The sequence below is a fragment of the Sycon ciliatum genome, chromosome 1 (assembly GCF_964019385.1).
Source record: "Sycon ciliatum chromosome 1, ocSycCili1.1, whole genome shotgun sequence".
NCBI lineage: Eukaryota > Metazoa > Porifera > Calcarea > Leucosolenida > Sycettidae > Sycon > Sycon ciliatum.
This window is the reverse complement of record NC_088643.1, coordinates 24,739,626-24,754,417: the sequence shown is the minus strand read 5'-3', so window position 1 is coordinate 24,754,417 and position 14,792 is coordinate 24,739,626. Positions and strand designations below refer to the sequence as shown.

Sequence of the window (14,792 nt, the reverse complement as noted above, 5' to 3'; positions counted from 1 at the left end):
CACAACTAATACTCTTGTACAGCTTGGCGGAGAGACAAAGGAGAAAACGGAGAAAACACAACCTTGAGTCACTTTGGCTAACTGGATGACAGAAATTGTTGACAAGGAAGTTGCTTTGCTGACACGAGGCAGGGCAAAGCGGCCACGCAAGATTTATTTTTTCATCCATTTTCGGAAAAAATATTTTTTATTCATGTGCCGCGTGACGAACCGTGCCAAAACACGTGCATGCGTGGGCTAACTTGGCTTTGCTGCTCAAAGCCGTCATTTAACATTCTACTCCCCATGCTAGAGTATAGAGTAGACACACACGCGTGCAGGACGCGACACACCAAAAGACACAAGAGTGAGTTTGGAAGAATGGGAATGTCGGGCAGAGTAGCTGGCCTCAATTGAGTGCGCGTTAACGAATCGTGTGGTCGGCCTACCGAGGGCAGGAGCTGTATATGACCAAGTGGGTCGGCCTGCGCTGAGCAGGAGCGGTTTGTGACCCATGCGAGTTGGTGGGTCGGCCTGCGTTGAGCAGGAGCGGTTTATGACCCATGCGAGTTTAATAGTAGTGCGCGAGAGGCCAGTTACGGAGGAGCGCCCGCATCCGTGTGTTTAAAAATATGTGGAGTGGAGTGTAAGATTAAGAAATGGGATGAGGAGGGTGGGTCAGAATTTGAAAGCTGACTGCAGGCAAGGAAACTGGAAAGACAGCAAGCTCTGTTGTGCGCACAGGAAATCTGCGCATGCGCAGAGCGTGGGCATGTGGTCTATGATACACAGCAGTATGTAGAGAGAGCAAGATTGTGCACACACGTACGGAGGGTTATGCAACCCGTTATAAAGGCCAACAGCGAAGCAATGGTACGTGACTGTTAACAACGGTTAACTCCTACGTTAAACGAACATTAAAAACACCATGGCTCAATGTAACTGCACATACGGAAAGCTGCTTCTATTGTCAAGTTCGAGTGGCAATGTCAGAAAGACGGTAGACTGTTCGTGCACGATGTTCACCCTGCAGGAGATAAGTCAAGGACGCGGCTCGGCAGAGGAAGATGAGCGCCGCGGGGTGCCATTCCACCGTGACTTATCCCCTGCCAACTGCCGCAGCTGAGCCGTCATGGTCGACGCAAAACACTATAGCCAATCAATGGAAAAAACATTTCAATCAGTTGTAATAACATGCATGATGAGCTAGGCAAAAAAGCATAGCGTAGGGCCCTGAGCTTCCAAGCTCTCTCGTTGTCACTCCACATTGACGGATTTTCACGATCTATGGCTTGCTGGAAAGATCTGGATCTGACAAAGACACCACGATAGTTTCCAGCTCAAAAGACACGCCAGGAGGACTGCTAAATTCTCACCAAGTCCCCTACCATGCCTCTAAATTGTCTCCTTACTCACACTCAAAGGATTTTCACGATTCAAACTGCAAGAGAAAGCTGAGATTAAACCGCTTCTTTTGATACCCAATACGCATGCGTTGCTCTCAAGGGAAATCCCCTGCATGCACGAAGTGACGAGCAAAAGATTTGAGTCGATCGTCGGCAGGTGAAATTTGAAATTAGGGAGGTTTAGTCCCACGTAACCCGTGGGTACTTTACGTGTGTGTACCACGTGATAATCAGTGACCCGCGTACAGACGTTTTCTGATTCACGACATACCATGTATGGAGGCTCACCCACGTTCCGCCAGAACGTGGGTGAAAATCAGAATGGAGCGCATAGTGCGAGCTGTGAGGGTGATCAGCTGAAGAAGTTTCGGAAGCACGAAATCAAAATAATTATTGGATGAGCTTCTTAGGCCCGGGTAGTTTCGTCTTTGAAAAGGTTTGGGCCTTTCGCTTCATGCTTTTGTTTGTTCCGTGTGACTAAACACAACATTGTAACGTGGGTGGTAATTCATCCACTTTACGTGGATCACTCACGTACGCGTTTCCGTTACGTGGGAACTAAACCTCCCTATTTCCAGCTGTTCACATCGTCGGCGCTCAGCGATACATTGCCCTATTGCGAAGATCGTTGCATTAGTGGAAAGCTGAGTCCAATACCTTTCCAACGATGCATCATTCGTGAGAATCCCTTGCCGTTTGCGTTAGTTACGAAAGTTTGAACACTCGTCTATACGCCGTGATGTGTAGTGTACACTCTACACTTTGTGGGCATCGCGTATACTCGTCGCTGGCCATCCAGGGTGCATTCTGAGCGTCGCGTATATGCGACGCTGGCGTGCAAAGGGTTAAACACTGATAAGGCCCTTGGCGGGAACGTAGCTGCTTGGTAGTCTTCTGGACAATGAGACAGACCTCGTTCCAATGCATTTTTTGGTTCACGTTATGATCATGCAGTTGAGAGCCCTATTCGAATAAGGTGGCCAGCTGTCTTTGATGGTACGGTACGGGACATGTACGGGATAGCGCCAGGAATTTTAAATTATCGAGGAGAAGGTGGTACAGATTCCCATCTGAAGGGGAGCGATATACATTCATCGCTTCCCTTACTATCTGTGGCCTCTGCTCGTACATTTCGGCGGCTGAATCATCCAGTCGAAGGCATTTCAGAAACGCCGCGTCCTGAAGTCGATACTTGTGTGACTTCATCATATCACGGCATCCAAACGCAGTGCACAGGCAAACGTTTTCTAAATTATACTCCGCCTGGAACGCTTGCAGACCATCAGCTAGCAAGGTTGCAGAAACTGGTGCTGGAGTAATCGATACCAGTTCTTTCCTCAAAGAAGCATCAGGTACTGTGCGGGGACGGTCCACGACCATGATCTTTTCTACCGTTTCTCGTTCCCCATGTAGGGACTTCCGCCGACGCCGTTTGCTTAGAGTATCATGACTAACAAAGCTGACATTTTGCTCTTGATCATCCTCCTCTGAAGATGATCTTACCAGCCTATATATCCAAGCAACAAACACCAAAAAACCATGAATCACGACCATTATAATACTTTCTGTGTTCTTCTCTCTTTCATAGACGTTTGTTGTATTCTTCGCTTTGGGATGTAGCCTTATCACCACCATAATATTGCGCATCACCAGTCTGGTTTGGTCTGGGATACAAAATAATAATTATTATCTCAACAACAACTGCAATATGATAACAGCCCACCCCTGCATATTCCAGCAAAATGGGACACATCAATAAACTTCAACCGTAACCATCAAAAATCTAACTCCCACATTCCTGGAGCACCACATCTAAGCTCTTGCACTAACAAAACACCACTCAATACCGCCACGCACTAATCACGTTTCATAAATACAAAAAAAAGATAATACTTCCTTTTATACAAAAAGAGAAAGACCAAGGAACTACAAGTTATGCTATACTGTCCACTAACACCACCAGTTACTAAACAATCAGCTCATGCGATAACATTTCACGACACTGACCGACGTTCTACAACTAACTGGCTAACAGCTCTAGCACATCTTGGATGCGCACTCCAACAGCCTTCCAACGTGGAAGGTTCTAAGTTATAGAAATAACATAAGGAGGGGAAGGTGAGCGCAACCAAGATAAGCACAAGCTAAAAGTCTCAGCTGTGAAGGACGTTGGCGGACTTTCATGCATGTCGATGACGATACTGGCAAGACCATTGGACAATACGGTCAAACCACGATTCAAGAACGCAAAGCAACATTCCACACAACTTGTGTGGCTCAAAAGATGCGAAGATCAATAAAAGGGAAAGCTATATCTGAGTCCATAATACAAGTACTTCCTCGGTTGAAGTTCCTCCGCATCATTAAAATTGTCGCTTCGCACATCGCAATGTTTGTGACTTGGCTCGTCTTGATCAGAGACTGTCGGAATCGCTGTTTTCTGTGTTCGAACATTGGTGTGAGCCTTCCTGCGCAATGTCTACTTGTTACTGAAGCCGTGGTGGTCTCGGACTTTGTCGGAGCTCTCTTCCGCACCAAGCAAATTCATCGCACTCCACACTATTCCGCCCCAGAGCGCATATCGTTTTTCTGGAGTTCCACACCGTTTGCGTGGGCATTTATCAGGACTGCAAGCTCGGGTATAAGAATCCTGGTATCTCCCCTGAATACGAAATGCTAAAGTTGACGATGGCAAGAACAAAGTGTTCTCAAATTCCTAAAATGCGCTACTTCTGGCGCATGTTGCTGCGAAGGTAGCAGGTCTGAAAACACCCACAAAGTCAGCGAAGCGCTTGCCAAGGAAAGAAGGTGCGGAACTGCTTACCCTATCCCGCTGGAAGGTCGTTACAGTGTACTTGAAAAATGCTAGTTTGCCTTCATCACCTGCCACCTGGAGGCATGGATTGCTTGAAAACGAAGTTTCTTGACTAGAATTTGAACGCGCGACTTCTTCAGCGTATTTTTTTAGTGCTGAAGGGTCTGCCTCACACTCTGATGAAGACGTCGACCTTAGCTGCAAGTGCAGCAAAGCGGGAGGCTACGAACTAAAGCTTGGTCCGTCGACAATGCTCTGCCTCAATTTCTACCTGATTTCTTTGCCCTTCGAGTGGACAAAATAAATTCGAAAAATCGCTCTGGGAAGCGACAATTTTAATGACGCGGAGGAAGTAATTGCATGGTTGACCACGACCATACAAAATGTTTTAAAAATGGCGACGGCCGCGGAGGCCAGATCAACAGAGTTTGTGCAGTCGTAGCGGCTACGCACCAGAGTTCATGCTGATCGATATACAGCGATGGACAGTCGAGTCGTAAAATACCAATATTTTATGACTCCCTGGTCTAGTCTGTACAGCGAAGAGCCAGTGCCGAAGAGAATCTAGTTGTTTGATGGCGGGGAAAGACATTATTCTTTATTATTCTTTATTTCCACGATGGCCCATGGCCAATAAGGAAGATAATATGATTCAAATCAGTCCAGAATCATATAAAATCAGTCTAGCAAGTAAGGAAATCAACACATTGCAGGGGGATGGGGTCACGATGGGGTACAGTGTGAGCTACTACAGGAGCATATGGATGATAGAATGAGGCTAGACGCCATTGATTTAAACGCATGCTTGCTATTTGTTTCACGCAGGTCGGGGGGTAGTTGGTTGAAATTGTGAAGGGATAGGTTGATGGGTGAGTTGGTGTGTCGGTATGTGTGTGATGTTCTCAATGTGTATGTTCTCATGTGTCGTAGTGCATATGGCTGCTCTGTGATTGGTCGTGCAAGGTGAGGCTGTTGCAGGTGAAGGGGAGCGCGGATGTACTTGATGTTGTGGGCAAGAGTAACCTGTCGTAAGAGTTGCCGGGAGACTAATGTGGGGAGTTGGAGATGATGAAGAAGTGAGCTGTGATGGACTGGTGCAAAAAGGGGGATCCGCAGGCAGATACGGGCTGCTCGTCGCTGAACGCGTTCTAATTGGTCCTTCTGTGTGCGGGTGGTGTTGGATAACACGAGACTGCCGTACTCTATAACCGGGCGAATGTAGGCGGTGTAGATTACGAGCAGACTGGGGGTGTTAAGTTGGCCTCGTGTTTTACGAAGTTGGTGAAGGAGTTTTTTGGATTTGTTTATTATGTGCGTGACATGTGAGTTCCATTGGAGGTTGTTTTGTAGTATGATTCCAAGGTGACGGTGTTCTTTGACTTGCTTTAGGGGTGTGCCATTAAGAGTGATGTTGAGTTGGTGGTTTGGTGTGAACGACAAGGTAACGGTCTTTGAGGCATTGACGAGGAGGTGCCATCTGCGCAGCCAGGTTGCGGCAGCTGAAACGGCTGACTGCAGGGACAACTCCGATGTCAAACGGCTCTGGTGTGTTGCGATGAGCGCCGTGTCATCTGCAAATTGGCTGCACTTTGTGTTCGAGTTGGTGCAGGCAGAGGGCAGGTCAATGGTGTAGATCAAGAACAGCAGGGGGCCTAGAACGGATCCTTGGGGCACCCCTGCTGGTATGGCTTGCCACTCACTGAAGGCGTCGCCGACACGAACACGTTGACGGCGATGGGTGAGGTAGACATGTGGCTGGTGCATGTCTACCAATATATATCCGCGAGGTACTGGTGAACTGGAGTCCTGGCATCTACAAGATTGTGCCGCGCCTAGCTAACCAATGTTGTCAGTAGAACTCAGTGTTTCCTGATCGCGGCTCAGGACACTCTTTTCTGTTTGACCTCGCGGCTTTCACCCTGCGAGTGTGGAGTTTCCTGGCCACAAATGAATTCCTTAGTCATGACCATGATGACAAGTGACTGGTATGATCCCTGACTGGCCTGAGTCCTTAGTTTGAGTCAACACGAAGGTAAACTCTTCACTTGGAACGCTTGCTGTCTCCTCGGCCCTTTCTTGTTGCACTTGCAGATATGCGCACGGCTGCCAGGTTTTGTTGGTGCGCGCAGGAATGCACGGCCGACCATGATGTCTTCAAAAAAGTAAAACAGCAGTTCTACTTGCCCGATTCTCACCACCGATAGCTCATTTTCTCGGTCTTGGAATTCTCTATCGGTTTACAGTCCCCGATTTGTTTTATTTTTTCACGGCTGAGCGTAGCGAAAGAGTGCAAAAAACGTATTTTTCACTCACAAATATTTTCGTGCATTTGCTCTTGTTCTGCGCAACTCCGTTGAACCTGCCATCGTGGTCTTTGTTTTTCCTCGTGGTAGTTGAAGTTGCCCGCCCACCCACCCTGGTTTCATGGGAGTCGTCCGCTGTTCTTCTTGACAATCTATGCCTATGTGTGTGGCTTATGATTATGACATACACCAGTTATTACATACCATTCCTTGCTATCTCTATTCTTGGGTCTGACTGGCAGCGGGGCAGGAATTAATGAAAATAGAAAGGTTTTTTGGCCGAAAGGCGTGTTTTTCCTCTAGCCCGGTTGAGCGGTCGCGGCTAGGAATGTAGGGAGTCATTGTTTTTCAGGCGCTCCCCTGCTGCCCAGTCACCCATGCTCACCACTGGCCATGCTGTTTCACTTGATTTCACGGCCTTTTCTCCCGCTTGCTGGCGGTTCTTTGATGGATTTAGATGTTTTTCGGCTATTTATCTATTCTGTGGCTGCGAGTGTGGTTTTTTGCTTCTACTCATTTCTGGAAAACCACCACGGTGGTGAGTGTGATTGCTCTGGTAGACCACTACCCCATGTACTGAACAGTCGCTTTGTGAGTGAAAACTATTATTTTCTCTTCATTCACATGTTCGCACGTCTTCATGTTTGAGTGATTTCACCATCCGATCTCAGCCAAACGAAGGCCAAATCGAAAAATTCGAGACGGTAACCCTCGAAAGACACACCTTCTGAACACGAATCCACAATGGCCTAATGTCTAAAACCAACGACTACAGCTCAGAAAACACCCCATAATTGCAAGAAACGCCCCGTTTTGCCATGCGCTGATTGGTCAAATCCAAATGACCGTTATTGACGCTTTGTATGGTCGTGGCAAGCCCTGAAGTGGCCACTTACTTCTACATTCTTTAATATATTCTTCAACTTTTTCTTCCTTAGCTATTTGGATCAATGGTTCAAAAGCTCTCTCTTAAAACTAGCGTGAATTCTACTTGTAATTGCATTTCGTTCTCGTCCCCTATTTCTTTCCAGCATATCTCAACGCATACGATGCTCCAGAAACCCTACACATATGATCAGCCAGAGCACGCTAAAACATTACCACAGACCAGAAATTCGATTTCAGTTTTTGTTCAAAAATTATCAAACACATATAATGTTCACTGTCTGAACGTTTCGGATTGATCTGACATGTCTGAGTGTTGCTACAATGGTATAATATGCAGCACTGTTGAAATGGTGAAATTCTATGTACAGCAATGGGATTGTCATTTTTGTAAACAGTTGATATGTCCCTTGGTTCATCCTTTCGGGGTCAGTTCCTCTGTCCAGGGTCATAGCATGAGCTGTCAGGTACTCGGCCACATCCAAAGTTTTCTATAGGCAGCTGAGCTGGGTGTCCGAAATATCTCCTGGTTGGAGCACCACTGGAGAACTGCCAGCAAAACATAGTCAACATCTGTAGACGTCCGAAGAAGTTAGTACTCCACGTCCTCTCCACCACACACGACCTGTACTTTCAGGCATACACTGTTGCACACAGTCTTCCTCAGCATACTCTGCGTCGCACTCATATTCCCCACATCAAAGCCCATCTGCAATGTCATGTTTTCTCCGCTCACCAGAGAGTACTGCTTTCGCTGCCTGCTGCTCCTGCTAGCGATGTTCCGCATAAGGGCACTCAAATTATTGACTTGAGGGAGCAGCAGAGTCCATTGATTGTTTTGCACTTGCACCACAGACTGTACTGGCATTGTCCCGGATATGTGCAGCGTTGTGCACTCTGGCCAAATCATCCGCCGACTCACCTCCCAAGTCAGTGCCGATGACAATCGCTTGCCAGGTTGTCATCAGAGTAGACCTCCTCATCACTGCAGATCGCGGGACTACCAGCATCAATTATTTTAGCTCGATGAAAGTGTCGCCCTCAAGTGACTCGTCGCTGTAGCCATCATCGTCTTCCTTCTGTTTCCGACTCAGATCCACAAAATATTATTAATTTTTCATCCTGCGCATGGAGTGCGAGGATGTCGTCTTGTTCCGCTCCGCAGTACATTAGGCTCTTCCTTCGATACATCGATGGCGATCAGTTTTAGGCGACTCAGCGCAACATGGAATACAAACTCAAACAAATAAACTTACTTGCAACAAAGAAATGCATCCGTTACACTCCAGTCGACCGAGGGGAACAACAACAGCAACTCGCGTCGCACTGCACTTCGTATTTTTTTGCCGCGGAATTCAAATCTCGATTTTCTCGACTTTTTCCAAGAAAGCTGTGGTCATGTTTTAGTGCGCTCTGGCTCATATACATATTAGATAAAACCTGTATTGTAGAAACACGTTTTCTGTCAACCTAAAAACGTGTATATACATGTACGGTACATACTATCGCCCTGCATGCGCTTTCGCTCCTTACACATATGGGATGCATCACGTGAAAGGCCTACAACAGAAATGAACAGATACCGAATTAAGCCTGTGTGGACCGGTCAGCCATAATTGAGATAGTGCTTAAACTGAGCATTATCTGCGGGACACTAAAACTCGTATTATTATTACTATTAGAAGCTTCTCCGCGTTCGCATCAATGCAATGTAGATATACACAGCATGTATAGCTTTCGCATAAGCCGAAGTGACAACAGCCAAACAGGATATTGATGGCGATATAAAAACATACGCGATATAGAACGCGTGACAAAAATAGAATACAATTAAAACAAGGAAACGAGCAGCTCAGCCGAGTTGAATCTGAATTTGCTGATCATTGCCAGGGTTCATCCGTGAGCAGTAACATATCTCTCCAGGATACGGCCGCTAAGGTAGCTCCACGCCCCGCGGTTCTAAAACTCGTGGGGCAAGTTATTCCATAGCTTGACGGCAGCAACTAAGGGGCAACATTCACCTGAGTGACTGCGCGCCGCAGGGACACCATATGCGAGTTTGTCGGTGACACAGGTGGTGCGAGCAGGTAGACGAAACAATCGCTGGTGGATCAGTTCACTTATCCTAAGGGTATGAATACTGCTCAGCTCGTTCCAGCACAGGGATCTGTCCGAAGTGGGTGTACAAACTGAGGGGCGTTGTGTGTGAGCACCGACTGTTTGGCCACTGTACTGTTAGGTACCACCTCCCGTACATTTTCTAGCTGGCCTGCATGCCCTTGCGTACGCACCTTTTGTCTCCTTTTGCTCCGTTGGCCTGGGTAGCTACTTGCGCGCCCATATTTGCCATAGCTACCCAGGCCCTTTATCTTGCCGTTTAGACTTGATCTCACTCTCTCTTTTCTCACTCGTCAATAATCATCATGTAGTCTTTTCGTTCGTCTTGGTCTCTTGTCCCGTCTCTAATAAATGTCGTCCCAACCTACCTGTTCCCGTTGTAATGTCTGGATATGTCGTCAGTCGTCCTGTTTCGAATTCAACATTGGCGCCCGATTATTGATCGACCCACGACCCTGAGATCATCCCATGCCCAGCCGTCCTCAACCACCATTCGTCTCGTCTGTCAACCTCGTCTCGTCCATGTCAGTCTCGTCTCTCCTACGCCAACCTCGTCTCGTCTCTATCAACCTCGTCTCTCCTACGCCAACCTCGTCTCGTCTATATCAACCTCGTGTCGTTCAAGCCATGCAGGTCAGCTACCTTTCTCTCTTTCTTTTTTTTGTATGCGTTCCTTCTTCGTCAAATTTATTTTCGTGAATTTTTTGTTAGTGTGTGTGCGCGCGGGTGTCCTTCATTAATATTAGGGGTCCGATCATGGTGAGCCACGCTCTCTTATTTATGTCGTATATTAAAGTGTAACTAGGCTCTATTAGCCGTGCAAAATACTAGTCATCAGAATACAATTCAAGTCCCTCGTCGAACTCCAATAGTTATTTTTTGTGCCATGTTTTGAAGGGGCGTTTGGGCCCGTTGTTATTGGCCTTGTACACACTATAGTATGAGTAGTACAGGAACGTTGACGGTTGTAATGATCTGTAGTGCTTTTTTTGATCTGTAGTGCTTTTTTTTAGTACACACTTTTGTGAGGCCCGTGCGTTGTGTGTGTGTGTGTGTTTTTTCTCCTTCAGTCGTTTTTTAAAATCTTTTTCTCTCTTTTTTTTCTCTCCGCGAGGACGCGGGATTTTTTCATGGAGGGATGGTATGTTAGGTACCACCTCCCGTACATTTTCTAGCTGGCCTGCATGCCCTTGCGTACGCACCTTTTGTCTCCTTTTGCTCCGTTGGCCTGGGTAGCTACTTGCGCGCCCATATTTGCCATAGCTACCCAGGCCCTTTATCTTGCCGTTTAGACTTGATCTCACTCTCTCTTTTCTCACTCGTCAATAATCATCATGTAGTCGTTTCGTTCGTCTTGGTCTCTTGTCCCGTCTCTAATAAATGTCGTCCCAACCTACCTGTTCCCGTTGTAATGTCTGGATATGTCGTCAGTCGTCCTGTTTCGAATTCAACAGTACGAATGCACCTTATACAGATAGCTGGTGTCTTTGGGCTGATGTTAGGAAGGAGAAGTATGCGTTAGAACTGTAGAGGGTCTCAGGTAGAATGAGAGCGAGTCACATAATCTGCCAGAGATGACGTCTTGTTCGGGCCTGACTCATCTTCGCCCTCAACATCGATATCCACGGATCGGTCTCCTCGACTAACTCCCGGACGCCTGATCAAATCGGGACATACAACTCTCGATGGAAGCAAACATCTGGCCTACTGATAACTCCAGCTGCTGGAAATGCTCCAGTAAAACAGATCTGGGTCTACTGACCGATCTGCGGGCCGATTTCCTACTAACACTTGACGCGGATCCGATATCCGACGCCGCTATACTCACCTCGTTCGTCACCAGCACAGGATCAGCTCCCTCAGAACCGGAAGGAGAACCGCTTAACGAAAACACGGACTGAAAACTACTAGCCCCAAGAAAAAAACTGACACTACTAGAATTTGTTCGTGACATCTCAATAAAACCTTCGTGAAATTACTCGTCTTTTTCATTTCTCCTTTTTTCAAGACATAACATGGGATTCGAACTCACACCATCGCCCTGCATGCATTCCCCGATACACTTCGCATACATTCACATTCTTCCAAGTTGCTTCATGTTATGATCTTGCAGTTGAAATCCTTGTTGGAATGATGGTACGGTACGGGACATGTACGAAATAGCGCCAGGCATGCCGAATTAAAGCTGTGTGGACCCTGGCTAGCGCCAGACGTTACTAAAGTAACGTCTTTTGCATAGCTACGGGTATAAAGGTTTGGGTTACTAGTATAGTGCTGCAAAGGAGTTTGAGAATAGTTTTGTTTTTTCACGGCTGAGCGTAGCGAAAGAGTGCAAAAAACGTATTTTTCACTCACAAATATTTTCGTGCATTTGCTCTTGTTCTGCGCAACTCCGTTGAACCTGCCATCGTGGTCTTTGTTTTTCCTCGTGGTAGTTGAATTCGTGAGTGTGATTGCTCTGGTAGACCACTACCCCATGTACTGAACAGTCGCTTTGTGAGTGAAAAATTATAAAACCATGTGTCCTAGTGGCAAATGTGTTTTTGAGGCCAACCCCTAGAACTCCAATCTGCACTGCTATTCACCTTAAACCCCAAATTGATTGAATGTTAGTGGTGAAAAAACACGAGGGTAGGCAGTAGTGTGTAGTGAGTAGTGGTGTTTTGCTCAAACACACGTTTGGTTCTGACATTAAGCTGCAGAAATTGTCTAAATGGTTCTTCATCTCCTCTAAGTTAAGTGCTCTCTAACTCCAACAGAGGAATTGTCCTGACTATGCCAGGTCATGTGACTATGCCGGGTCATGTGACTTTGCCGGGTCATGTGACTATGCCGGGTCATGTGACTATGCCGGGTCATGTGATTATGCCGGGTCATGTGACTATGCCGGGTCGTGTGACTATGCCAGGTCATGTGACTATGCCGGGTCATGCTGTGCTGTGAAAGTGCAGTGGGTAAGGCGAGAGTATGTTGTGGAGTGGTGGGGAGCACTGATAGTGAAATGCTGGCCTCAGTAAAATGAAGTCAACTCTTCTAAAGTTCTAGTAGTCACCAGCAAAACCATGATGTAAACAAGTCAGAACCAATTACATTCTCCCTTACTGATGCGCGTGACATTGACTTGGTTCGTTGAAGACAGTAGTCCAGCTGCCTCTACATCGATATACTGCGGATTAAAGCCAGGCTCAGCATCGTCTCCTGGCTTAACATTACAAGGCACGGCTTCCTGATCACCATCAACACATGCCCTGATCAACTCCGCAATGGGTTCAGAGAATAGTCGCTCCAGTGGATAGTCTTTATCAGGATCAATCAAAAATCCTACTTGCACGTGATCTAGAGAGTCACCATCACCCTTGTCTCGGGATGTTGGATCTTGATCCCTACATGCCATCTACTCCACCCACACAACACAGAAGAGCAAAGCACACAGAAAGGACTACATGAGCATGCATATGTAGACATTATGGCAATTAAACTTGCAGCTATACCTATGATGGTAGTTTGGGGGAAGCAATAACGTTCAGCATTCTTTGTTGCCCTGGGACATAGCTCGTGCTCATATTCGTTGCGCTTTCCTTCTCCTCTTTGGACCTTTCCTAACCTGAGCCTTTCAAGTTAGAAGGTTGTTGATTTGCGCCTCGTAGATGTGTTGGACCTAGGTGCCAGGTCGTTGAATGTGTCAGTAGTTCTCGTGTTTTGTGGCATGTGATCACACTAGCTGACTCACTGTATGTATGATCTGGTTACATTGGTGGACAGTTAGTCATAACTCGTAACATTATTGACCTTTAATATATCTGTGATAACATTGGCTCAACATCCGTATTAAATTTTGAATGTTATTGCGTTTATATCTTTTCTGTCTCCTCGACAACTTCATACTGTATGTCAGCGCCTTTAAAGCCATGGCCTTATATTCGAAACACCGCTGCTTTCCTAGCTATTTCAGATGCAAAAGTGACTCACCCACTACGCCATGCTGTGAAAGTCAAAGTACACACTGAAGTTTCAGTCTACATCCACTTGTTCACCCTTTCTGCTGGACTGGAAGTTTGAAGCCATGGCTTTATAACTAAGACTAGTTTTATGATCGAATAAATGGCTTTAAAGGCTTTAGAGGTGCGGACATATGGTAATTATCATTATTTTTATAACAAAAAATGGGAATGTCAGTTTTGTGCCCTGTTATCGCACTTTCTGACTGCTTATTATCTTGTTACAGTCGTGGATAGTTGCTTCATAACTCGTTTCCTTGTGATTTCTTCTATTTTACTTAGAAATGGGAATGGGATAAACTATAAATTCAAGGTAAACAGTCAGAGGAAGTGAACTGTCTGAAAAGAGAAAAACATGCCCGGATACTGATGGCACTTGGGTCTTTTTTTCCCTATCCCGGGGGACCAACCATGGTCAGTTTCTGGAACATACTACCAGAGGTGAAAGAAAGGGATTAATTGAAATGGGAATGGGATAATCTTCAAATTTAAGGTGAACAGTCGGGGAAGTGAAAAGCCTGAAAAAAGAGAAAAAAATGTCAGACCCACCAGGACTCAAACCCGGGACCTTGCTTGTCATGAGCAATGCTCTAACCAACTGAGCTATGGGACCAGGCCGAACCTAGAAGGCGCTGACAGGTTTTTCACTCCAAAGGCAGCTCACAACACGTGCCACACATACTGATGGCACTTGGGTCTTTTGCCCTACCCCGGAGGACCTTTCACCTCTTTCACCTCTGGTAAGCTCAGATGTGGTGCCAGGAAAATAATGAAGGGAATGCCATAAAGTTTAGTATTTTTTGCACCGTTACCCACCAATGTGACAGAGCTGATTTCCGTCAGTATTGTTCTGTTGCATCTTCTGACCCAACAGTATCTCGGTAGTATATTAGTGGACAAGAAAGCAAACAGAAGACCTTTCACGGTCCACCATTTCCTGGTGTCATGGGGCAACATGGATGTTCACCCTATGCAACCTTACCACTGTTTCCTGGTGTTATAGGGCAACATGGATGTTCACCCTATGCAACCTTACCACTGTTTCCTGGTGTTATAGGGCAACATGGATGTTAACCCTATGCAACCTTACCACTGTTTCCTGGTGTTATAGGGCAACATGGATGTTCACCCTATGCAACCTTTCCACTGTTTCCTGGTGTTATAGGGCAACATGGATGTTCACCCTATGCAACCTTACCACTGTTTCCTGGTGTTATAGGGCAACATGGATGTTCACCCTATGCAACCTTACCACTGTTTCCTGGTGTTATAGGGCAACATGGATGTT

General features: G+C 46.4%; 1 protein-coding gene across 2 annotated transcripts in view; it reads right to left on the bottom strand.

Annotated features, from left to right (window-relative positions):
• Positions 1–14,792, bottom strand: part of LOC135819734 (uncharacterized) — a 136,237-nt gene that overhangs the window by 69,509 nt on the left and 51,936 nt on the right. The window contains exon 1 of one of the 2 annotated variants that reach the window (XM_065332993.1): positions 12,609–13,051. The exons of the other annotated variant lie outside the window; for it this stretch is intronic. Within the exon in view, the coding sequence (XP_065189065.1) occupies positions 12,609–12,900 (292 nt within the window). The 5' untranslated portion in view covers positions 12,901–13,051. Of the gene's footprint in view, positions 1–12,608; positions 13,052–14,792 lie in introns of those variants that run through there. 2 annotated transcript variants of the gene reach the window in all.